The sequence below is a fragment of the Mesoplodon densirostris genome, chromosome 5 (genome assembly GCF_025265405.1).
Source record: "Mesoplodon densirostris isolate mMesDen1 chromosome 5, mMesDen1 primary haplotype, whole genome shotgun sequence".
NCBI classification, from domain to species: domain Eukaryota; kingdom Metazoa; phylum Chordata; class Mammalia; order Artiodactyla; family Ziphiidae; genus Mesoplodon; species Mesoplodon densirostris.
This window is the reverse complement of record NC_082665.1, coordinates 55,684,156-55,711,219: the sequence shown is the minus strand read 5'-3', so window position 1 is coordinate 55,711,219 and position 27,064 is coordinate 55,684,156. Positions and strand designations below refer to the sequence as shown.

Sequence of the window (27,064 nt, the reverse complement as noted above, 5' to 3'; positions counted from 1 at the left end):
CCTTGTTTGTAACTTTACTTTGCCTCCCCTCTGGCTTAAAGGACAAAATTCACATTCCTCAGCCTGTCCTCTAAGGTCTTTCACAATATATTCAATATTTTTTGCTCCCCAGTATTCACCTTTTTAAGCCCCTAGTCTCTCTTCTTGTATGATCTTCACAAGTCATGTTCATTCAATATTTCATATTTTGGCTTATGATGCTTTCCTGCCTATATAAACCCTTGGCTTGCCTTTTCTGCCTGCTTACATCCCAGACTTCCTTATAAAGTTAAACTTAAATCTCACCATCGCCATTAAAACACACTTCTCTCTCTTATTCAAACTCCTGAAGCATTTACCACCTGTACCAGCTAGTTTTTGGAAGTTAATCAAACTTATATTTTTACTTGTTTTTATTGAAAAAACTTTATTGTTTTTAAAAGGGAAGTATATTCCTTGGGTTTTTTTTTATAATGAAAGCACAAAAGAGTACAAAGAAAAAATTAAAAATTTCTTCAAATCTCAGCTCCCAGATATAAACATTATATCCCTTTATGCATAATTGACCTGAGGTCATGTAAGATGCTAACATTTAATGAATCTGGATGAAGGGTATATGGGAATTCTTTGTGCTACTTGTGTAATTTTTTGTGTAAGTCTGAAAAAAAGTATACTGACACAAAAATAGATTAATGAAGTAGTGCAGAGTTCATTAAAATAATCCACATATACAGTTATATTAGTATATGAAGCAATGCAAATCAATCAGGAAAACTATTCAATTAAATGGTGATAGGATAACAGGCTATTCATTTGGAGAAAAAAGATGGACTCCTCCCTCATATCTTACACCCAAATAAACCTCACATGGATCAACAAATTAAAAAACGATGAGGCACAAGAATATGAGTGGCAAGTGTAATATTCATGGGTTGAAATAGGCATGATAAAGCATGGCAAGGAAACTAAAAACCATAAAGGAAAGATACTAATAAATCTAATGCATAAAAATTAAAACCTTATATATGGAGGGGTGGGGAACGCCATAAAGTTAAAAAACAAGTAATAAACTGGGCGGATGTAGTTGTTACCTATATGACAAAGGATAGATAGGCATACAGTAAGGTGTTTCAGAGCTTGTGCTCTAGGGTAACATTGCCTGGGCCCTGCCACTTACTAATGATGTGACATTGGGAAAAATACCTAACTGCTCTCTACCTCATTTTTCTCATTCGAAAAAAATAGGAATAAGGCTCCTTTGATTCATGGTGTTATTACTGGGCACTTAACCCATATGTAAAAGTGTCTAGTACCAAGCTTGGCATATAATAATGATAATTATAGCTGCTAACATATATTGAGGGCTTACTATGTACCAGGTATTGTGAAAGCCTTTCAAATACATCGTTTAATTTAATCTCCATATCAACCCTTCCAATGAGAAGAGGGTACTATTATTATTCCCATTTTACAGGTGTGAACCCTGAGGTTTAATGACAGCTAGTAAGTGATGAAGGGGGGGTGTTGACCGGAGACGGCATTCCTGATTCATCCACTTAACATTTAGATTCTCAAGACAACTTAGTTCCCTTTTCCCTGAGTCCTGGGAATATTTACTCTTGACAGTTAATTGGACTTTCATGTTCCTCTCAGTAGGTATATGAATTGAGTTCTTCAAATGTATTTGAGCACTGATATACCCATGTGGTTACAATCTCAAAAGAAACCTTTTAGAAATTTGTTCCATTAAAAAGTTAGACTTATTTTCACACTCTACAACAGCAGTCCCCAGCCTTTTTGGCACCAGGGACCGGTTTCATGGAAGACAATTTTTCCATGGACCAGGGGCGGGGGTAGGATGGCTTCAGGCTTTGGGATGATTCAAGTGCATTACATTTATTGTGCACTTTATTTCTATTATTATCACATTGTAATATGTAATGAAATAATTATACAACTCACCATAATGCAGAATCAGTGGGAGCCCTGAGCTTGTTTTCCTGCAACTGGATGGTCCCATCTGGGGGTGATGGGAGACAGTGATACCCAAAATGTGTTGCTTATGGCCATTTTATTCCGTAATCTCATTTTGGTTGCTGTCACTGCAGAAAGCCCTGCTTCACAAAGATAGGATGTTGGAAACGGAAGCAGGCTTTTCAGTGCTTTTGTGGCAATCTCAGGATACTCTGCCTTGACTTTAATCTAGAACATATGGAGATTTAAAGTTGTCTCAAACATACTTTTAAGGCCACCATCATTTGCGATCTCAAGCAGTTGATCCTCTTCTAGCATGGACAAAGTCAATTGCCACTCACTAATAGGGTTTTTTTTTTTTTTTTCTTTTTTGCGGTATGTGGGCCTCTCACTGTCGCGGCCTCTCCCGTTGCGGAGCACAGGCTCCGGATGCGCAGGCCCAGCGGCCATGGCTCACGGGCCCAGCCGCTCCGCGGCATATGGGATCCTCCCAGACCGGGGCACGAACCCGTATCCCCTGCATCGGCAGGCGGACTCTCAACCACTTGCGCCACCAGGGAGGCCCTACTAATAGGGTTTTGATATGAGTCTGCAAGCAATTGATTTATCATGGTCTCTGTGCAGTCAAACCTCTCTGCTAATGATAATCTGTATTTGCAGCCGCTCCCCAGCACTAGCATCACTGCCTCAGCTCCACCTCAGATCATCAGGCCTTAGATTCTCATAAGGAGCTTGCAACCTAGATCCCTCACGTGCGCAGTTCACAGTAGGGTTCACGCTCCTATGAGAATCTAATGCTGCCGATGATCTGACAGGAGGCGGAGCTCAGGTGGTAATGCGAGCGATGGGGAGCGGCTGTAAATACAGATGAAGCTTCACTCACTCACCAGCGCTCACCTCCTGCTGTGCTGCCTGTTCCTAACAGGCCACAAATACAGGTGCACAGCCCGGGGGTTGGGGACCCCTTCTCTTGGTATTGACCAAGTATAGTATTTAAGCACTGGTTTATCTATGTGGTTGCCATCTCAAAGGAAATAAAAGCCTTTTAGAAATTCATGCCATAAAAGGTTAGACTTATTTTGCATACTCTGCAACACCAAGTATAATGTCTACATTAGTTCCTCCAGAAATACTTCCAGGGGTACTTTCTTTTGGTTTTATTTAGAGAAAATAAAAAGTCAGAGATGGTTTTATCTTAGCACTTAGTGTACCAATGTAGCTAAAGTAGTTAAATTAGTAGCAAAGGTAGTTTGATGTATTAAATAGAAATAATATTGGAGGTTAAATTCTCATTCAAAAATAATTTCATATTTCTTATTGGAAAATTAAATTTATTTTGTGTTAATTTGGGGAGCTCTCTTTTTACCTTTTTTGATTTGTTGGAGCATAATTTATTCAAATCTTGGTTCACATTATAACTTAGAATAAAATTTCTTTTGATAGTCTTAAAATTGAACTTAAGAAAACCTTTTATGAACTTCATATATTTAAAGACAGAGGCTACCATCTATCTATTTCTTTTGATAGATTAGCCAGAGTTTAATTTGGTTATTCAGAACAAATCTGGAGATACTTTTTTTATGGTATTAAACATTTTTTCTTCATAGTAATATAGTGTTAAATTATGTAAAACCTAATTTGGAAAGAAAATAATGAATCAAAATCACAATTTGTGCTTCTTTAATCATGAAGAAGAATTGGCTTGTAGGGACATGAAAGGTTTTAACTCTGCCTTAAGTATAATTTGTTAAAATCATTGGATTTTGATGAACACTCTTGATTGAAATAACTTATCCCTCTATCTAGCTTTATTGATAGATTGTAAGGAAACAGGGACACTAGATATCCTTAGGAGAAACCCTGTTTAATTCATAGTAAGACCGTATATACTATATTAGCCTTTTGGCCACCTATCCTATCTTGAAAAAACAGCAGATGAGGAAAAATTCAAAAAAGGCCTCTCAGCAACCAAAATAAGTATAAACACTTTCATTTTAAAAGATTCTATGAAGAGACCTAACCTCACTGCCCCCTGTCCCTGAGTGCTCACTTTTTTCCCCTGTATTCTGACTTTGCCTAAGTTCTAACAAGCTTGGTTATTAGGTTTCTAAACCTACAGCAGCCTAGGAGGAGGAAGGGGTGCTACAGGCAAGCAGGGAGACAGCCACAGGTGATCACTGGCATCTTGATAACAGGAAGCTACAGGAACAGTTTACAGGCAGAATGTGAGCAACTTTAGTTATCTGGGATCATTTAGTGTGGGATCAATCATATCAAGATTTCTCCACCCTGAGGGCATCATTGTATTACAGAATAGTACATACAATACGAGACATCAAAAAGATTAAATTATAGCCAGTAAGGGACTTCCCTGGTGGTCCAGTGGTTAAGACTCCATGCTCCCAATGCAGGGGGCCCGGGTTTGATCCCCGGCCAGGGAACTAGATCCCGCATGCCGCAACTAAGAGCCCACACACAGCAGCGAAGATCCTGCATGCCGCAACTAAGACCCGCTGAAGCCAAATAAACAAATAAATATTTTTTTTAAATTACAGCCAGTAAATGTCAGCATTTACCAGTATCCAGAATCCAGTCTGACCGTGGTGTCTGATCTTCCTAAGAGGTAGGGATTTTGGCTTGGTAATTGTAGATGTAAGCACCTCCACTTATTCTTGTTTCATTACTAGTTCGGTGTTGGGATCTTCTAACTCTCCCTTCATCTCCCGTTTTCACCTGGAAGTCTGTGAATCCAGCTTCTGTCCAGGCCCTTATGATCTAGGTCCTCCCAGCAGGCTCCCATCTGAACTTGTGATCTCTCTGTAATGTCTGACATGGGGACTCCATTCCCAAGGAAATGTCTTCTCATTTCCTTGCCTGAGCAAGGTGCCTGAGCCTTGAGCTTCATTCTTGGGTCTGCCCAAGCAGCCATATATGTTCCCTTTACCAGACAAGGTCTCAGTCAGTGATCAAGGGATGTTTTGTAGGGTGGCCATAATTAGTCAAGTTTTAGAAATACTGCCTTAACGCTATTCCCAGCTTTCTTCTTTATTCCCAGTGGGGGGATGTCTTAACCAGAGCCAACTGCCCAATGTGGCTTGGACCCTTGGGATCAAAAAGATCCTAAAGTACCAGGCTTTTGTTGTTATGGACCTAGCAGAGTTGAAATGAGTGGAGTTAACTCTTGCTGCTATCAAGAAGTCATAGTCAACATTTCTCTGCCCAGTAACCTGATTAGTCCCTGTTCTCTTACCGGGTTTTTCAGTAATGAGTGTGCAGTACCCATTAGGAATAGTTTCTCCCCAAAGAGATAGTTTTAAGTTCTTTGTTTTAAGATGGCAACTCAACAGGTATGCCAAAAACATGACCAGTGCTTCCACTGTATGTCACCTGTAACAGTTTTCTGTATTAATACTTAATAGGTCCGTCTCTCTCTGTTAATACATTACTCCCCCTACTGGTAGCCGTGGCCTACCTGTAGTCCCCAGAGTTAAGTAAGAGGTTTTGTACTTTGAAAATGTATCAGGTTTTGTAGTCATACTTAACCTAGTTGACCAGAACAGCTTTGCAGCACTATGCACGCTATCCAATGCAAAGGGCTTTATATATCCTCACATGATCTCCCTTACTGATATGCAGGGCCTTCTCTTATTACACCCCTATCATCATAAGACCAACCACAGGGCTTCCCTGGTGGCGCAGTGGTTGAGAGTCCGCCTGCCGATGCAGGGGACACGGGTTTGTGCCCCGGTCCCGGAAGATCCCACATGCCGCGGAGCGGCTGGGCCCGTGAGCCATGGCCGCTGAGCCTGCGCGTCCGGAGCCTGGCTCCGCAATGGGAGAGGCCACAACAGTGAGAGGCCCGCGTACCGCAAAAAAAAAAAAAAAAGACCAACCACAACCAACTATGTATATTTGTGTGTGTGTGTGTGTGTGTGTGTGTGTGTGTGTGTATAAATACATACACAGAGAACGCAGTATTTTTTCAGATGCTTAACTATCCCATTAATATTACCTGGGAAAAGGGGATACTACTTTCTGGAACAGGATTCTGAGCAGGCTAGTAACATTGCATTTTTTGTTTGTTTGTTTTGGGGTTTTTTTGTATTTCAGGTTCATTTTATTTTTTAAAAAAAATTATTTTATTTATTTTTGGCTGCGTTGGGTCTTCGTTGCTGTGCGAGGGCTTTCTCTAGTTGCAGCGAGGAGGAGCTGCTCTTCGTTGTGGTACGCGGGCTTCTGATTGCAGTGTCTTCTCTTGTTGCGGAGCATGGGCTCTAGGCATGTGGGCTTCAGTAGTTGTGGCACGCGGGCTCAGTAGTTGTGGCTCACAGGCTGTAGAGCGCAGGCTCAGTAGTTGTGCCACACGGGCTTAGTTGCTCTGCAGCATGTGGGATCTTCCCGGACCAGAGCTCCAACCCGTGTCCCCTGCATTGGCAGGCGGATTCTTAACCACTGCACCACCAGGGAAGTCCCTCAGGTTCATTTTAGAAACAGACTTCTCAGGATTAAGGTGATGGTGACATGGTTCAGATCAAATGTCTTGGTGGCAAGCTGGGGAAAATCATAGGAGAAGATCCCAGGCCTGTTGTCTGTCAGCTTGGCAATGATGTTTGAGCATTGACCAATGTGCTTGGGTGCAGGTTGTGAGGAAATAATGATATCATCATCCTGTCCTTTATCTGGTCCACAAGTAGAGAGCAAAGAGCTCCATACAGAGCTCTTGATATAAGGCTGTGCAGGGCAGATGGCCCTCACATCAAGTGTCTTGAGTGGTGGATGACCTGTGAAAGCAAGTTCCTTGACAAATTTTTTAGTGACCTTGTGGACAGTAATTAGCTTGGAAGGATGCTGTGGGAGAAGACACCACAAATATAAAGTATATTTGAATTGCCTCTCAATCAAAAGAAGAAATAGAAGTGACCAAATAAAAATATTTGGAGCCTATGAAATTAAATTTCACTGAAAAAGAAATAAAAATGACCATTTTACATATGAAGAGGCACCCAACCTCAATGATGGTCCGGGGAAAATAAATTACAATGCCAGTATAATAGTTTTTATTTCCATTATATTGAAAACTGAAAGTGCCTTTGTAGCATCTCTTGTCATCATCAGTGGAAACAAGCCCTTTGATGTACTCTTACAGGGAGTATACATGACTAACATCCCTTTTGAGGCAGTTTGTCTCCCCTTTTGCTTCTTCAGGATCTGGGCTTTAGGGTTTCTGTGGGGCTGATGTTTGTGTGATGACTTTTGATATTTCCTGTGTTCTTGGGCCTCTGGTCAGTCTCCTTCGGGCACTGATAATTTGATTTCTTGGCCCGCAGTCCCCAGGAAGGTCACGGCTTCGGCCAGAGGGGCCCCTCCAGAGCTGGCGTCAATGCAGCCGTGGGCGGGGGCGGGGTTGGGGGTCGCTCCACCCTCCCATTGGGCTCTGGGGCGGCTCAGCGGCAGTGGAGGGAAGAGACCATGAGCCAGGAGTTCCAGCTCCGCATAAACGCGGGCTCCATTCTGGGCGGCGGGGTTGGGGGGTGGGGCCACTCTGCCCTTAGTCATTCCGGGAGGGAGGTAGGGAGGCAGGGGCTCCCAGGGAGGGAGCAGCCCGGAGCGCCAACCTTGCGTATTCGATCCTTGAACTGACCCTGGGTAGTATGCCTCAAGGTTAAGTTAGGGGATGCCTTGGACTGTTATCTTCAACTCCTCCTTTGGCAGTCTTAGGGTCAGTTCTCATCAGTTTCTTTTTCTTAGGACCAATTATTACCCCACTAAGTAGCCTCAGACTCTTCCTAATAGGCTGTAAACTCTTTGCAGGCAGGGATTAAATCCTTCTATCTCTCCATACCAAGCACAGTGCCTGGATTCTTACCTTGAATGTTGTAGGAGCTTAACAAATGGTTTATTGGTAAATTAATTAATTATAAATGAGACTTCGGGATAACCTGTGTCTTATTGAGCTTCTAATTGTTTCTTCAGCAGCATTAACTGGAAAATGCAATTTCACAGGAGCCATGCTTTATCTTGGTTAATGTTGTTTCAGAGAGGAACTTTGTCATGATGATGTAAAATTTTGATTAAATGGAAACAGCAGTTTATTTCTCTTTAATAGCTCCACATAAAATACCATTTGTTATTAGAGAAACAATTGGAAAGGAAAGGTTTTCTCAAAGTGTTATAACCAAGGCGTGGTTAAAATGATTTATACTTCATATGTAGGGCTTGCTCAGTTAATGTATCCACTTATTAGGCATTAGGAAATTCTGAGTGAGGAACAAGGTTATGAAATAGATGTGCAAAGATGGAAGTAGAAAGAGACTGTATAGTTTGAATAAGTTAATGCTGCTCTTCGAAGCCTAATGTTCTCTTTTTTTGCCCTTTCTTCATTTAGTAACTAGGCCATTTCCCCCAGTATATTAACTATAGCCTAGGCATGAGTGAAAAATTTTGAACTGCTACATTAAATCATTTCAGGACATTGGGAGTAGGAATTAGCAAATTATTGCCTGAGGGAACCAAGTAATAAGCTAAGAAGGGTAAATGCAACTTACTGAAGGGCCCAATATAAAACCAAATAGTATTATAGCTTATGCACGGGGCTGTCTTGATGTGGTGTTTGATCTCCATGTACTCTGCTAACTCCTAGATTCTGAGTCCGATTCAAACAGAGCCAATGCTAACCCATTTGCCTTTATGAAAATTAGAAAAATGTACCCTTCCTTGAGTAAAAATTTTAAGTATGTTATGCACAGCTTGAACAATCCGATGTTCAGGCCTGAAGAAGGTGGGAATGTGGATGGATACCCTCTCTGGCTTTGTTTGGTGATTCTGGACTCCACCCTCCTGTAAGGAGGGGAAGAAGGAGGGAGGGGATGGAGGGGATGATGGGGTTGGGGAAGAGTGGCTCAAGGATTTAATCAGTAGCACCAGTTTCAATTCACCCAAACAGTGGTTTTGTAAGTCAAACTTATTTTTAAATCAATGACCAGAACACCTACGTTCTATTAAGAATCATACAGAACTGCTGCTTAAGAGGACGTGCCCCTTTTCGACTCAGTCTGGCTCTGTGGGATTGGGATGTGGGGCTCATAACCCTGGAAGGAGCAAGCCTGTGTATATATCACACACACGCTCCAAATGTCAGGGCTCACATCCCACTGGTAGTGTGTACATCCTCCCACCCACACTGTCATCCTCATAAGTCTACCCGGTTTTTTATAGAAAATGAGCCAGTCACAATTGGGCCTCCTAGAGCCAGGGATGGGTACTGGGATGTGCCAGTGAGTGTGCAAGTATATGAACATTAATGAATGTCAGTGTGGAGTTTCATGACTGAGAATTTTCCCTGTGGCTTTAGGTTTCCACTGGGAGACCCAGTATCTCTTCTCATGCCATCACATACATTCTTATATAACTTCACACATGTCTGCTTTGTGAATACTGTCACCCATCCCCAACTATGATGCTATTATGCTACCTTGGATTCAGTTTATATAGGTCTATAGCATTATATTAGGTACTCAAAGTAATACAATGTTTCTATATTTAAATGAGCACTTTAATGTTTAAAATAGAATCTTGGACATTTTTCACTTGGAGTTTCCACATTTTACTTTTCTTAAATTAATGCTTGTATTTTTTATACTAACTGAATAAATTCAGACCACATATTATGAAATGTAAAAGCATATATTAGTTACCATTCTCTAATTGCGTGGTTAGAACTGTATAGCCCCCTGAATTTCTGAACAAAAAGCTCCTTTTAAGGCTCTGAGTCTGTTTAGGACTTGCTAATATGAGCTGGGAGGTAGGAGAGAGAGAGAGGTTTTCTCACATCAGCAGTGCCCTAGAGACTCAGTCGGGAGTCAGTTCAAAGCCCCTAAAGACCTCAAGCTCCCCCCAAAATTAAATCCCAATATAAGGTTATTCTTGTACTTAGTGTTATACTGGACAAGAAATATCTTTTAGTGACATAAATTCACACTGAGAATGTAATTTCACCATGAGGTTGTTTATATAGTCTTTTATTTTTAAATGTTGTATTATGGGAAATTGCAAACATATACAGAATTAGAATGAGCTAGTGAACCCTTATGCAACAGTACCTGGTTTAACAGTTAACGTTTGGTTGATCGTGTTTCCTCTAAAGCCCCTCCCTCATTTTCTCTCTGCCCCATAGTATTTTAAAGTAAATTTCAGACATTATGTAAATTCACCTGTAAATATTTCAACATTTATCTCTGATTTATAAGCCCTTTTTTTAACATATCCACCATGCCATTGTCATACCTATAAAATTAATAATAATTCCTTAATATCATCTAATAATCTTCCACATTCAAATTTCCCTGATTGTCTCAAAAACATCGTTTTACAGATTGTTTAAGTTAGAATCCATGTAAGGTTTATTCATTGTATTTGGCTGTTTGTATCTCTCAGGTTTCTTTTTTTCTATATTAATAAATTTTTATATTTTTCATACTTTTTAAATAATTTTTCGAGGGAGCATAAAAGGAAAAATACTACCAAAATTAATGCATTAAACTTTATCTTTAAATCATTAATTTTTACATTCTTTATGTTTTCAGGTCCATACATACTTAATGCTGAAATGTGGAGGGCTGAGAAAATGGAAAAAAAAAATTTTCCTTTTCTGATTCAAAAACAGGACTGAATTGAGCTTATTACTCAACAGCAGAAAACAAATGCAGAAAGTCGACCCCTACCCTATTTGAGTTCAAATAGGTCTGCATTAAATCACATTTTTAAGCTATATTATGGTTTGACCTAACCAAAATATCACCTTATAAGTACAAAATTTGTAAACAATGTGCCCTTTACTTCTGGGATCTTATCTTTTTTGTCTTTCAGATTTTGGGTTTGTATTTCAGTACAGTGAATTCAAACTAAGACAATGTTTTCTTACCAAACATGTGAGTGTTTACATCTTTTCTACCATTACCAATTAACATACCTAAATGGCTTATTCATTTAACAGTATTCCCATTGAGTTCACTCTGATATCTCAAAAATATTATTCTTTGTAAAAATAATTAAATCACATATTTGCTTCTTTTATAAATACTAACTTTTCTATTCTACCAGGTTGGTGCATTATTTTCTTTCAACATGGATAAGAGGACAGAAAAAAATTTCTTCTACCGCTGTAATTTTAATACTACCATGCTTGATATAAATTGTGCAGTGCTGCTAAAATGCCTCAAAATTTTACCATTTCTTTTTATAAACTCTCAATCCTGTGATATCTTTCCTTTCTTAGGATATGAACGAGTCTGCCAAACAAGAAGATATTTTGGAATCCACAACAGATGCTGCGGAATGGAGTCTAGAAGTGGAACGTGTACTACCACAACTGAAAGTCACGATCAGGACTGACAATAAGGTATAGAAGAGAGAACACATTTTGTTCAGATAGATTTTTATAAGGCCATTTCAGGGTCAGGGGTACTCCCAGTTACAAAAATGATTTAAGAAGGGATTCAGTTTCCAATGTTTTATTTTAATAGAGATTTAATAAATTGTTGTTGAATGAATAAATAATGTAATATGGCCCACAAAGCAAGGAGTGTATCTTTAAAATAATTTGGAACACATCATATTTCCCTGGGATTAAGGCATATTTTCTCAATACATTTTGATATATTTTCTTGGCAATCATATTTTGTTTAGGTGAATAGTGAATGAAATTGGAATTCTATGACTGTATACTAACTGAGTAGAGTTAAAAAATGGTTTAGAACTCTGCTGGTTGGCAAAACAGAAGACGTCCTGGAAGCTACCTTACATAATCTACTCAGTACACATGATTAAAAGTTTAATATTAAGAAAATAATCAAGAAATCATATGCAATAAAGATTTGGGGATTAGGCCAGATGAACTGGCCCATTTAATCAAGTTTCTGCTTACTTTTTACCTACAATTTATGAGTAAGAACTTCAGAACAAGCTAATAGGTGACTAGACAATACTACTCTCATTAGTATTATAATAATCTCTATGAAAGGGGCTAGAGAGACATCTAGGTAAAAAAATTAAAGGATTTTTATCCTTGGAGGCTAGAGACAAGCCCCAGAATTATGGAACAAGGTTCTAGGGAAACTTGTCACTCTACAAATGTGGTTGTATGTCTGCTCCCCAAAGTAGCAGCCATACAAAGATTACTGTTTTCAGTGCCTTGGAAGCTAATTCATACTTCGATTGCCTGGATTTGGGCATGTAGAACTGTATCCTAGAGAAGGTAAGAAGTAGCCTAGACTCCTAGGGCAGTCCTAAAATAAGATAAGGACAACAGAGGTCTTCCTGGACTGTGAACAGCTGTGGAACAAGCTTTATCTAGAGTAAGTGGGCAAATCCTACAGCCTGTTTACAATATATTTACCGAATCATTATGGAGGACAGCTATTATTTGAGTACATTGGGGGTAAAATCTCTGTTTATGTGTCTCTTATATGTAAATACATATTAATAAGAATTTCTTTCCTGATTTGATCTCTGCTGGAAGTCATAATTTTCAAAAGTGTAATTTTTTTGTGAAAATGTAATTTCTGATTCTTTAGTTTTGTCAGAACAAATTTTCTTCATACAATTAAACATCACTATTATTGTGACTGTAGTTAGAACAACATGTTAAAATAATTGTGTAGTTGGGAACTCTCAAGTACATCTTAGTCCCGTGAGGAAGCAAGTTTAATTTGTTTACTTTCAAGATAAGTAAACTCTTGAAATCAAACATCTCACTTAAAATCTAATAGGATCACACGAGTGTGTCTTTTTTAAGAACTGTCATTGATCTCCACATAATAGAAGTAACTGAATAAAGAAAGAGAGAATATAAATGTAACTGCTAACCTATACAGTTTTGTAAACCAATCCTGCAGTAGTCAAAACCCTGGATTCGTAAAGAATCAATGTTCTCCTGATTTGGGGAAGAATTAACTAATTTGGAGTTGGACTCTTAGTCTCATGCCATTCATTACCAGCCTTGATCTTATGAGCATATACTGTGTCATTAATTATACAGTCCGTGTTACAGGCAACATTCAAAAATGTCAGATAAAGTTTTGGTGGGGGGTTGGTATTTTTTCGAATATGTGAATGTCATTTTGAGTTTAGATTTTTGTGGTAAAAATACTGACATAAAGTCCTATTTGATTGCTTTTTCAGAATTCTTCTCTAGATAATTTGATCCTTGTGTCCAGTGTTTCGTAAACCCTTCTTTCTCCTAAGTATTTCAGCTGTAGCAAATGGAAATTACAGCTTTAGGGTCAATTCTTTATTCAGCTTACTTAAGAAAAATAAAATTATACATTGATTTGAGAAAATAAGGGGCTAATGAATAGAGAAATGTTTTTCATGTCTCAGAAATAAAGTAATCTGGTTATACATGTGGTTTCTCACAGACTCATTATCCTCCTTAATCAGGAAGCGTTGACACCAGAATCATGGTAGATCCCATTCTTCCTCAACTCCTAACTCTACCAAAACCAAACCCTCTCCTTTACTTTTGCACAAAACAATAACCTCTTACTCACTGCAGGCCATTTAGGACCTTTCAAGATTTCAACTTCATGTTTGAGGGGGAAGAAAAGGAATTAATTATTTTCAGATCAATGTGTTTTACTGATCACTGTTACATTAATTTTTAAGTAGCATAGAGATGTAGGAGATAAGTAATATAGGGTCAGCATTATTTAAAACAATTATAAATTTCTTTAAAATTACCTTGTGTTAGAAGTAAAAAAAAGTCCCATATTTATTTGGCACCAGATCAAATGTTTTGCTTTTTTTTCCTCACAGGTTCATTTTAGTCCTTGTATGCTTCCCAGCAGTGTATTACAAAAAAAAAAAAAAGTAAATCTTCTTTTCTGTTCTTTTTGCATATTATAGTCTGTATGCTTGATGACATCCTGTCATACACAAGTATTTTATTTTGTATATTCTTCATAATGTAATCAGGTTTTTATTGCTAGGCTAGCTTATCCTTGTTTCTGGCACTACTTGTTACTATTACCAGTTCTCAAAGAATGCAAATAAATTTTAATATTAGCTTAAACAAATTACAACTGGGAAAATAAGTATGTTGCCAAAACTACAAATAATACATTCCACAACTGAAGATAAAGGATTTTTGTCATATGCTGGCTTGAATGGACTGTATTAGCAGTTCCCTTTTTAGAGCTGGGTATAGAGAATGCTCCTGGTGATTACTTCTAGAGTAGCTATATACCCATCTCAGATCTGCCTCAATTTGGAATAATGTATCTGAGGACACAGTCAGAAGTTTTGCCAAGAGAGTTGATAAATTCAGCCAAATCCTGGGTCATTAACCAGGTCATTAGCCAACCCTAGTTAAGGCCTCAGTTCTTACCAAGTGAGTAAGGCTCAGGCATCAATTCCTTAGAAGGGCAGTCTGAGGACACCTAAACTAGAGTGGATGTCGGTGCCACCTAATAAAATCGTCTACGAGTATAATACATCCTGGACTTTCTGTTCTTTCCTTTCTTTTTTTTTTTACTCTTTATTTCTCTAACTCTTTCCTTTTCTGCTGTGTTTTTATCTTTTTTTTTAAATTGTTCTTTATTAGACCCCATAGTAGTGCCCACAAGTGTTATATAACTACTCTGGTGGAATTTAAAACTAAGAGCAAACATCTGTGATTATACTCACTAGACTTAAATCTGTAACTGGTCAAGAATTATCCTAATCTCTGAGTCTTTTTAAAACACAATTTTGTTGTTAATTATAAAAATAATACAGAAGTAATATTTCAAGGGGAGAGGAGGCAGGCAGTGTACTGTGAATTAGAAGCTAGGGATCACACATTTAGTCCCACCATCAAATCCTGATTTATTGACCCAACGTTTCAGAAACTTAGTAGAACTTTGGTAGCTATAAAGACCCAGAGAGGATGGAGCCTATCTCACACACCTTCCCTTGACACCCAAAATTCATATTTCTATCACTTGCTAGCTGTGTGATCTAGGGAGAGCTACTATAGCTCTCTGTTCCTCCTTTCCTCATCTGTAAAATGGGACTAATTATATTCCTTACCTCATGGAGTTGTTGTAAAGCAACAAGAACAGTGTCTGACACATAGTTACTGCCTAATAAATGTTAATTATTGTTATGTTACAATATTGTTTTGTAATATTATTGTATTCTATGATAGCCCTCTTAGGTTTGTGTCTGTATCAGTATTCAGGAAGAATTTACAAAATTTCTGCCCTAATGCTTCCATCATTTAAGGGAATATTGATAACAATCAGCCTTATATTTTTACCTAGGGTGTAATTGGATTCATATAAGTATCACTTTGGTAAATCTTTCTAATTTTTTCCTTAGTAAAGGTATATATGATATGATAAAAATAATAATAATAAATGATATTTACTGTTTGCATTGTGCCAAGTGCTGTTCTTAGCACTACATACATTGACTCATTTAATCCTTTCCACTACCCTATGATATGCAGGTACCTTTTACTACAGATGAGGAAACTGAAACACAGAGAAGTTATTTGCCTCTGCCTAGTAAGTGACAGATCTTTGAACCTCCAACCCAGGCTCTTACCTATTCAATTAGTGACAATATAGCATACTGGTGAAAAGCACAAATTCTAAACTCAGGACACTTGAGTACTCATCTTGAGTCTAACACTTATTAGCGGTTGGAGCCTGTGGGTAGGTTACTCAACCACTCTGTGCCTCAGTTTCCTCATCTGTAAAATGGAATTCATTATAAAGCCTACCTCAATAAAGTTATTAAAAGTATTAAATGAAAAAAAAAAAAGAAAAAAGGGCTTCCCTGGTGGCGCAGTGGTTGAGAGTCCGCCTGCCGATGCAGGGGACACGGGTTCGTGCCCCGGTCCGGGAAGATCCCACATGCTGCGGAGCGGCTGGGCCCGTGAGGCATGGCCGCTGAGCCTGCGCGTCCGGAGCCTGTGCTCCGCAACGGGAGAGGCCACAACAGTGAGAGCCCCGCGTACTGCCAAAAAAAAAAAAAGTATTAAATTAAAAGTATTAAAGCACTTAGAATGGTGCCAGAAGAATCACTTAATATATGTTGACCACTGTTTCTGTGTGCTTTTGTGTATGGTGTTGAGATTTTACCTCTTTTTTAACATATTATTTCATCATGAGCATTTCCACATATCCTTAAAAATTACAAACCATAACTTTAGATGGCTGTCCGTAGTGCTAGAAGGTTACCGTCAATCTCCAGCTGAGTGCCTGGTAGGGAGATGGCTTGGCCAAGCTCAGCAGGTTGGGGTCAAACCAGGAGCTCTAGGATCTGGGTGGAGAAATGACAGGGCATTGTCCTGCAGGAACTGATGCTTATGATATGGACAAGCCTAAGGACCAGAAGATCTGAGAACACAGACCAGTAGCGAGAAATGGATCGGCCAGTGAGTCGTTTTAGAGAACAAGTGGTTGTTGAATGTGGAAATCCAGATGAAAGAGCAAACATGGAGAGCAAGAAGCAGAAATGAAGATTAAATAGAAAATGAAATTTAGAAATCTTGTATACTTACTCATTGCTGCAAGAATGTACAGTCAGACCAGCCTGTAGGCTGTAGCTGCTTTTACCTGTTTTTAACCATGTGAGGGGCTCTTCCTCAGGGTACTTTATGATAATTATTGAAGGATAATATTTCCTACTTGATTGAAATATTTTAAAATCCATAATAGTAATTTTTTAAACTTTTAAGTGAATCAGTTGACAGTTGCTGAGTTGAATAATAAAATGGTTGAAGCTGAGCTGCGAAAGAATTCTGTATGTCCTCTATTTCTAGGGGAATAGAAAATGTGAATGCATATTCATATAGATTTCACTGTCTGTATTTTTGATTAATTTTGATTGCTAAATAAATACTTAATGCCGTTTCTTGAGGAAAATTTATTCTATCTTTTTTATTTTCTGTTTTACTATTAAAAACAGCAAGCTTTTATATGGCTTTGTGGAAATAAACAGAAGCCGCCTAAATGAGAACAGGCAGAGGCTATTCAGAGCTTGCCATAGCAAGGGAGTCAGCCATCACCACTTGCGTCGGCAGAGAACTTAAGGCATGCAGGAGAATTTGAAAGACTTGTAGTGGAAAAAAGGGAAGGCTTCAAGTATGTTCATACGTGACTGGAAATTTGGAGGTGGGCTCACTAGAAGCAGGGCCTCTCATGTGATTGGTTAGGGGAGGATATTTGGCTTTGTCTAATTGGTCCTACATTGGAAATGTGGGGCGGGGCAGGAGAGTGCGGTTTGAGCAAAAACTGGGGAAGCTGACAGTTATTAAGTCCTGACCATTTCGGTCAGTTGCTACAGAGGTTATGTTTGGCTTCCTGGACTAGTTGCCACAGATTGTGGGTCAGGATTCTAAATATTTTGGGTAATGATCTAGCTGTTATCTGTTGTCCATTTGTATGTTCAGTTTCTCAACTTCATTCATTGAACTGAGGGAAAGTGTCTTCTTAAAATGATTACTTTTATTAATCTTTATCAGGAGAATGATTTTTTTCAAGTCAGGGGTTTTTACAAAGAAACTAAGTAATCATTAATAATATTTATTTCTATTCCCCAGAATTAAAGAAGAGCAGCAAGCGTGAAATCAGCTTTCAACTAAACCTTACATAGGCCCTTTTTTTTCAATTATGCAGTATTTATTCCCAAAAGATTGTATATTATAATGATTTAATATTAGGTATTTAATGCAATGAACAAATGTTCTATCATGCTTTAACGCCCTGTGGATATTATAATTAGAATTTTGATTAATGACTTAAATAGACTTTTTTCCAAATTATAATTAAATGTTTCCTGCTTTGTTGTTTTAAAAGGTAGTTGGCTAGGTACCCCCTTCATTCCACCAAAATGTCTTTAGTAATTATGTAAATCTTCAGGTTCATTACAAGGAATTTAGATAAAGAGATTAATTTTTATTTAAGGCTTAGGAAGTACTACAGCATGTGTTTCTAATTATTTCAAGCCTTTGCTTCACTGAACTGCTTTTTTACATCCTTACCTGTTCTTCAGTGTCCAACTTTCTGAAGGTTGCAGTTGTAAAAAGAACCTTAAACTTAAAATTTCAACTCTAAGCAGTTGGATTTCGTTTTAATGTAAATAAACTGTACAGGTGTTGCCTTGGGTAATTCACAGCAGGAAACCTTTTGGGAAGAGTCTTTCTGCTAAGGATGGAATCATGACAATAGTCTTGAGCCCCTGGGCTCTCTAGTCACTGTGAGAGCTAAAACCTAAGAGGGAATAGAGAGGGCTTCATTAATCAGCAGGTGGTATTCCATTTAAATAAACCTGGGAGGACCACAGACTTGCCATGTTAGATCTAAGCCTCTTGAAATTGGAAGCCAAGTCGTGCAGAAATGGACGATGGTAGGCTTCCTCTTTTCACTCTTGTAGACAAATCCATATCTGGAAGCAATGGAGGGTATTTTTTTTTTCATTCCCAAGCAGTGGAAGGCCAACTTGCTTTGACCTTCTGCCATCACTGTGTTTGGATGCAGTGTAATAAAATTTAGCTTTCTAAATATTTCTGACCTGTAGGGATTTATAAATTATTATAGTTTTGGAGTAAAGAGCATTTCTCAAGACTTGTACTCTGGTTGCCGGATAGGCTATATTGATAGGTTTCTTGCAGTCATGAGCAAAAAAGTATAATATATTCTGTGGGCTAGGATACAGGAATACATTTTACATATATGTTCCTCATAAAATGGGATTCTGCCTGTTATTTAAATAATGGAGAAACCACGTTTATAATTCTTACAGATGTTCTGGTAGACAGACCTTTTGTTGAAACATAGTCACACAATTTCTAAAAAATAAGGAACCAAATTTTTAAAAATCGGCTTTTGCAATTACCAGTAACACATGTAAATACAGGTGGCAATAAGTTGGTCTTCATGAGACTCCATGCAGGAGTAATAGCTCCAATTACTGTCACAAATGTTTGTAATTGTATCCATTGCTGCCAGACAGTAAATGCTTTTTAATATAGTAAGGCCATAAATGTACATGCTGCTGTTGTTTAAACAAAATACAATTTTCAGCAAATTTATCCTTGAAACACCTGCTGTAATCAGAAAGAGGTGAATGCTATCAAAATAAACTGCCTAAATTAACTAGACACATACATTTTTAGAGCAGCCGGTGTGATTACTCAACTGCCACGTCGTCTCAGAGAATGAGGGGAAGTATTCACTGATGGACTTTTACAGGCAAGCTTTCTTTAAGGGAGACTTACACAAAACAGAATACCGTTTTGGATTTTTGTGTTATTTTTAAAATGTGTTATTTGGTGGACTTTAAGTTGTATTCTCAAGGTCAACATTTTTTTTTTCCTTTGTAGCATGTGGGTCATGGACAGGGTTGTGGGAAAGAATACTATGCTTAAATTATACATTTGAAAATACTGCATAGGGGTGGAGAAAAACCCAGCCATCCTTAAGCAACTGGAAACGATTTTTAGCTGCTTCTGTCCCAGTCTTGTTGAACATTCAGGGTATTCTGTGTTTAAAGTTGATGATGCCTTCCTTCCTATTTACCCTGAGCATGATAAATGTTTCAGCTGGATCAGGAAAGGTTTCATTTATCACAAGTTGAAATAGGAGAACAAGTGTTTTTGCTTTAGAGATTACCATCATCTCTAACTAAAGAGCATCAACAGTGGTAGATTTTTAAGGAAATAACCAATAAATTCTGCATGTTATGTAAATGCTAAGGAGGAAAGTTACTAATGCCTCACGGTAGATATACCTCAAATAGACATTTGTGATTGAGAGCATTGAGTTAATATACATTGATTATAATTGAAATTTCTAGCCTAAATATATCATTATTACAAAGTATAATTTCATGTTTCCTTTTACTTAATATAAAATATAAATTGAAGCAGAAACCATTTATCGTATGGACCTCCCTATAAAGTGCACTTTTTAATTGCCTTGACTCATTTTTTCAATCAACAGTATTAGAGCAGTTCTCACTATCAGAGTATTTTATTACAAATTTCTTAATATTTGGACAAATTGTTACCCCCATAGTCTTTATCCCATTATATGTGATTTTTTTGCGGTACGTGGGCCTCTCACTGTTGTGGCCTCTCCCGTTGCGGAGCACAGGCTCCAGACGCGCAGGCTTAGCGGCCATGGCTCACGGGCCCAGCCGCTCCGCGGCATGTGGGATCCTCCCAGACCGGGGCACGAACCCGCGTCCCCTGCATCGGCAGGCGGACTCTCAACCACTGCGCCACCAGGGAAGCCCTATGTGATTGTTTCTTGAGGCCAAGGTAGTGATTTAATGTTTCTTAGTTTTTCAGATATGGAGATGACTCCATTTTTTCAGTTTTTGTTTTTTGAGTATCAGTATGAGATCAAAGTTTTGATTAGTAGATTCTCAAAGTTGAGAGGGACTGGCGAGGTCACCTCTTCCAGCTCTCCACCATGATTCCTCAGCATCCTGTGAAACAATGACATTCTGAGTCAGCCTAAGAGTGTTCCTGCATTCTCAGAAGGCCCCCAATCTCTGCCTTGCCAAATCTCTTCTCAAGGCTTGCAATGACTTCTAAAGTCTGGAAAACCTCACTCGGAAGATTTGTGTGGCCATAGAATAAGCATGAATAATAAGTCTGAGTCAACATGTGAAAATGCTTAGTAGCAGATGGTAGTCAGTAAAGATAATCTCTGAGCACACATTAGAAATGTAATCATTTTACTAACAAGGTATTCTATGGAGAGATTATGGATCTCCAGTTTCAGTTCAATTACAGGCAGGTGTGAGAATCCCAGTGATTGTTATGATAGCCTTTGCTTACCCTCTATGCACATGCATTATTTTTCTCTACAAGGGCAATATCTAGAAAGCAAGAATTTTCCCGAGGAAACATATATTTCCAGCTTGATTGCCACACCCCCTGCAACAAACACACACATACAGCATACAGCACACGTACATACTGAACTCTTCCTAAGTTGTATGTCTAGTTCTTTGAACACTTATGAAGAAAAATCATGCTCTCACACCACAAAGGTGTATACCACAGAAGACTTTAAGCTGCTGACAATTAAAGAAAAATGTCATGTTTAAAAATTTAGGAAAACCATACTCTGCAACTATCCTGCAACCTGATGGGCATTTTTCATTAAGAAAGTAATCTCATGAAAAAGTTACTTAATTTTGGGGCTTCCCTGGTGGTTCAGTGGTTGAGAGTCCGCCTGCCGATGCAGGGGACACGGGTTCGTGCCCCGGTCCGGGAGGATCCCACATGCCACGGAGCGGCTGGGCCCGTGAGCCATGGCCGCTGAGCCTGCGCGTCCGGAGCCTGTGCTCCGCAACGGGAGAAGCCACAACAGTGAGAGGCCCGTGTATCGCAAAAAAAAAAAAAAAAGTTAATTTAATGGACAGTCTCTCTCTCTCTCTCACACGTACACACACACAAATACACACATAAATGTGAGCAGTGATGAAGCTGAAAATTAATCTAACAATTAGAACAGGAAGAAGAGATGGCAAAACTGCGTGTGCAAAGTGGCAAAAGGAGAGAATACAAATAATGTTCTGTCATTAGAGAAGGGAGTGTTCTGGGTAGAGGAGGGAAATATGCTGCTCATATCCATGCAAAGAGAATGATAAATTATTGACCTGTCCCAAAAATATTTGCTACAGTGAACTTAGACATATGCAACTCCTTCTATCAAGCTGTCTTCTCTGCCTCTTTCATTTAACCTGATTTCCTGCCATCAGATTTCCAGAGAATTTTATCATTGACTGTGGATGGAGTATTAAACGTGTCACAGGAACATCAGTATTCCACAGTGAAATCTTGAGACTGATCACTTTGGGACTGCAGCTCACCCTTGGCCCTACCTCTCTACCACTTCAGCTACAGTTATCATTTTAATAACTAAGTCTGTCTTCCTGTGGTTAAAACAGAGATGAATTGTCCAGATCCCCTTCCAAACAAGGACTTGCCGCCCAGCCGCAGAGAGTGCGGTCAGCAGACAACCTCCAGCTGTCTGCTCCTTCAGTGCAGAGCTGCCTAACTCAAGGTTGTGCCCTTCCAGGGGAGCCCACATCTGGCTTATATGAGTTGTTTATAGTTTGTGACATAAATAATGCTGATTTGAAAGTACTTGAAGTGTCTCTTGGGAAACATAAGTACACCTTTCTCCTGCAGTTTCTGCTGAGAGTGAAATTGCTAGGCCATAGTGTCTGCATATTTGAAAGTGGTTATACAAATTTATACTCCTAGCAGTATCTGAAAGTTCCAGTTGCTCCCCATCTTCATCAACATTTAGTATTGGTTCAGTCTTTTTTATTTTATTCATCCTGGTAGGTTTGTTGTGATGTCTCACTGTCATTTTAATATGCATTTTCCTGATGACTGATGAAGTTGCGCCCCTTTCCATATGTTTATTTGGCAATTGGATATTCTCTTTTGTCTTTTGCTATTGGGTTATCTGCTTTTTCTTTTGATTTATAGAAGTTCTTTATATACTCTGAATATGAGTCCCTTGTCAGATATATGTATTGCAAATATCTACTCTTTAGCTTCCCTTTCACTCTTATTGGTGTATTATGATAAAGGCGGCTTAATTTTAATATACTCAAAATGATCTCTTTTGCGGGGAGTGGAGTATGGCTAATATTTATGTTTTAATCTTTGTTTAAAGAATCTTTGTTTACTCTTTGTTTAAATCTATGTTTAAGAATCTTTGCTTCCCCCAGTGTTATGAACATATTCTCTTCTTTTCCTTTTGATGCTGTATTGTTTCACCTTTTGCAGTGAGATCTACAGTCCATCTAGCATTTATTCTTGTGTACAGTATGAGGGTGTGAGGCAGAACTCAAGATTTATTTGGTTTTCAGATGTATATGCAATTGACCCAGTTTATTGAAAAGGTTATCCTTTGACCAGTGCTCTGCTTTGTCATAAAAAGAGAACATGTCTGTGAGGGTCTGTATCTGGACATTCTGTCCTATTACATTGGTCTGTTTGTTTCAGTGGTATCTTTTAGATTTTATTTTCTGTTTATTTGTTGCTGTTATATAAAACTACATTTCTCTGTTTGTGTATATTTGTATACATCTTCGGCAAAGTTGCTAAATTTGCTTATTCTAACCATAAGCCTGTAGATTCTTTTGCATTTTCTGTGTATACAATTATATCATCTGCAAATAACATCAATCTCATTTCTTTCTTTACAAGCTTATCCCTTTTATTTCCTTTATCTTGCTTGAAATACCTAGTCTATGTTGGATATAAGTGGCATCAGCAGGGGGAAAGCTTTCAATATTTCAGTTTTACCATTCAGGATGATGTTAGCTTTATGACTTTCACAAATATCAGAAGGTAGATTAAGGAACTTTCCTTTGGTTCCTAGTTTGCTGAGTTATTGTTATGAATGGATGTTAAATTTTTTCAAGTGATTGGTTTTTTTTCCTTCATCTATTGAGATGACCATTTGACTTATCTCCTCTTTTTTTCTGTCTTGTTATGGTGGATTATAATGGTTGATTTTTTTTTTACTCTCTCCATTTTATTGCTAAACAATCAATGTATTTGTTAAACAAGCAGTTGACTTTTATTCAATAACATGTATTGTTTGTATGTCAGGCCATAAATGTTATCATTTACAATATAGCAAGGCAAAACCAAAACACAAATAAATGAATTTTCATTAGAACAAAATATATTAAATATATTCAATAAAAAAGCAACGTGTTTCCACAAAAAGAACTTTTACTCCCAAATGAGAAAGAAAATTGAAGCATGAAAAAAGCTGAGGAAGGAGAAGGAGGTAGACTTAAAGCAGACAGTTTGTCACTGGCTGTGAAAGTTTATGGTGCTGGTTTTTGTATGAACATATGTCTTCAGTTGTCTTCGTGTACTTGGCAGCAGTTGCAACAAGTGGAGATGCTGGATTGTATGGTAACTTTATCAACTTTTTGAGGAAATACCAAGTGTTTTCCACAGGGGCTGTACCATCTTACATTCCTACCAGCAAAGGATTTAGGATTCCAGTTTCTCCACATCTTTGTTAAAACTTGTTAATTTCCTTTTCCTTTTTTTAAAAAAATCACCTTCCTAGTGGATATAAAGTGGTATTTCATTGTGGTTTTAAAACTCTTCCCTGATGACTAATGATGTTGAGTATCTTTTCAAGTACTTGTTAACTATTTCTGTATCTTCCTTGGAAAAAATGTCTGTTTGAGTCTTTTACTCATTTTTAAATTAGGTTATTTGTCTTTCGTCTTGCATTATAAGAATTATTTGTATATAATAGGTACTATCCCATTATGAATTATATGATTTGTAAACATTGCTTCCCCTTCTGTGGGTTACCTTTTCACTTTTTTGATGGTTCCCTTTGAGCCAAAGTTTTTAATTCCAGCGAAGTTCAACTTATCTGTGTTTTCTTTTGTTGCTTGTGCTTTTGATGTCATAATTAAGAAGTCCTTGTCTAATCCAAACTCATGAAGACTTACATCCATTTTTCCTCCCAAGAGTTTTCTAGTTTCAGCTCTTATATTTAGGTCTTTGATTCATTTTGCATTAATTTTTATATTTTGTGTGAAGTACAGGTCCAAATTCATTGTTCTGAATATGGATATCCAGTTGCCTCATGACTATTTATTGGAAAGACTATTCTTTTCCCATTAAATGGTCTTGGCCCCCTCGTTGAAAATCAGTTGACCACAGATACGTGGGTTTATAACAGTATTACTCATAATAGCCAAAAGGCAGAAACAACACCAATGTCCATCAATTGATGAATGAGTAAAGTAAACATTGTATATCCATACAATGCGATACTATACAGACATGGAATAATATTCAGCTTTAAAAATAAAGGAAATCCTGACTTTTGTGACAATATGGATGAAGCTAGAAGACATTATGCTAAGTGAAATAAACCAGATGCAGAAAGACAAACATTGTATGATCTCTGTTATAAGAGGAATCTGAAATAGTCAAATTCTCAGAAGCATGTAGTAGAATGGTGGTTGCCAGGGGCTGGGGATAAGGGGAAATGGAGAGAGATGATCAAAGGATACAAAGTTTCCATTATGCAAGATGAATACATTCTGGAGATCTAATGTAAAGCAGTATGAATATGGCTTACAATACTGTATATAATGATTGATTTTTGAGTATTAAACTAACCTTGCATTTTGGAATAAATGCAACTTAATCATGTTATATTATCTTTTGTATATTACTGGATTCTATTTCCTGGTATTTTGTTGAGGATTTTTATATCTATGTTTACAAAAGATATTAATCTTTAATTTTCTTGTTTTTTAGGTGACTTTGTCAGGTTTTAGTGTAATGCTATGCAGTTCTTATAAAACAAGTTGGCAATTGCTCTCCCTTTTTTTCCTGTTCTCTGGTAGAATTCATATGTTTGCTGTTATTTCTTTCTTAAATGTTTGAGAAAATTCACGGATAAAGCCATGTAGGTGTGGCTACTTCTTTGTGAGAAAGTTTTTAATTATATATGTTTATCCTAAAATGTTATAAATATATTTTTTCATTATACAGTTGATATATAAATACATTCTTATAAAAATTCAAATATTAAAGATAAAACTAAAGTCTCCTTTAACCATTGCCCCATTAAAATTTTTAGTTATGCTTTACTGCATTTCATCAGGGGAATGACATGATATGATATAGTGGTTTTTGCAGGTTTAGGCTCTACCACTATGTGAGCTTGGGAAGCCTACTTTAAAGTAGCTGCATCTCAATACCCTCATAAAGTTTTTAAGAGAATTGTATGTGATGATGTACGAACAGTGCTGAGCATAGTGCCTGACACTTATGAAGCGTTCCTTGAATGTTAACATTGAAGTTGTTGTTAATAGACTTAGAAAGATCTCAAAATGGATGTGAGGTACATAGGATTTCCTCCCCAGAGTGATCTTGAAAATCCCTAGAGAAAGTGAATTCAGAGCTGAAACAAAGGCCTAGTAAGAAAAAATGGGTTAGGCACCTTTATTGGAGAGAGCCCATAAAAGCCCTTGTAAATATTTTTATACTCATTAAAATAAAACTGCAAAAGCAGAACAATGAATTAAGATTTCATCACTAATTATTCATAACAGAATTGAGGGAGGAACAGTAAGAATAGAGGAGAAAAGTAGGGTATACGGCAGAAGTTGCATTTTGTGATGGACAGCAATTCAAGGCACGTCAGAGCCTTGGGGCCCTGCGCCTGCCCTTGGGGGAGAGGCAGGGATCCTGCTGCCAGAGTCAGCTGTGCTCTGGCATGGACTTTTCCTGAGCCCAGGAGAAAACCATCCCAGTACACATGAAGGTGCCTTCCTCAGCTTTTCTGTATCAAGAGTCCTTTGGCACTCTGCCTCTCCACACATAAAGAAGCTCAAACTTGGGTGAAAAAAAACTGAGAGTTTGACATTTCACAAGTTATAAATTAGTGTAACTTATACACAGATAGAAGTTCCATTTGCCATGCTTAGCTCATGTTTCAGTCTGTCTTTCCCCTGCAGTTTCAGAGAGGTACTTTAAGCACTGAGCTGGAGATCCAGGCAAAGAAACAAAATGTCTCTGTGTCCGCAGAGGAAATTGTTCAGGTGCTGTTCTGTTGGAGGAAAACCCAGATCCATATAGTCTTCCAGTCACCTTAAGTTCTGCAACAAGATCTCATACGTTGTGATTTTACGGTATACTGTGAATCACCATCTGCAGAGATGCCATCACAATTCTCCAGTTTCTGAAAAAGGGAGATATATAATTTGGTGCTAAAGAATTTTGGAGCCAGGAGAGGAGTTATAGTTCAACAATACCTTTGCCATCTACCTCACAGGTGACAGAGAGAATTACACATGAGATTTTGTATGAAAGGATTTTTAAAAATAGAAAATCTAAAGAAATGATATTCTGTATCATTATTAGTCTTCTCATTTCCATAGAGAGGAAATGTGCTAGATTAGGTGAAAAACTCAATTTCAACAGAGATCAGAAATGATGCTTAATAGACACACGTAGAGCACTTTGGGATAGGTGACTAGTAACCTCCAGTGGCCCATGTGGTCTCACTTGATATGTAACAAAAAGAATTCTTGGTTT

The 27,064-nt window shown here is 38.0% G+C and overlaps 1 protein-coding gene and 1 non-coding gene across 2 annotated transcripts in view; both read left to right on the top strand.

Annotated features, from left to right (window-relative positions):
* Positions 1 to 27,064, top strand: part of IFT57 (intraflagellar transport 57) — a 60,330-nt gene that overhangs the window by 23,000 nt on the left and 10,266 nt on the right. The window contains exon 6 of the mRNA XM_060098760.1: positions 11,228 to 11,350. Within this exon, the coding sequence (XP_059954743.1) occupies positions 11,228 to 11,350 (123 nt within the window). The remainder of the gene's footprint in view (positions 1 to 11,227; positions 11,351 to 27,064) is intronic.
* TRNAW-CCA (transfer RNA tryptophan (anticodon CCA)) lies at positions 4,322 to 4,394 on the top strand. Its single transcript has one exon. It is a non-coding gene; the product is annotated as a tRNA-Trp (tRNA).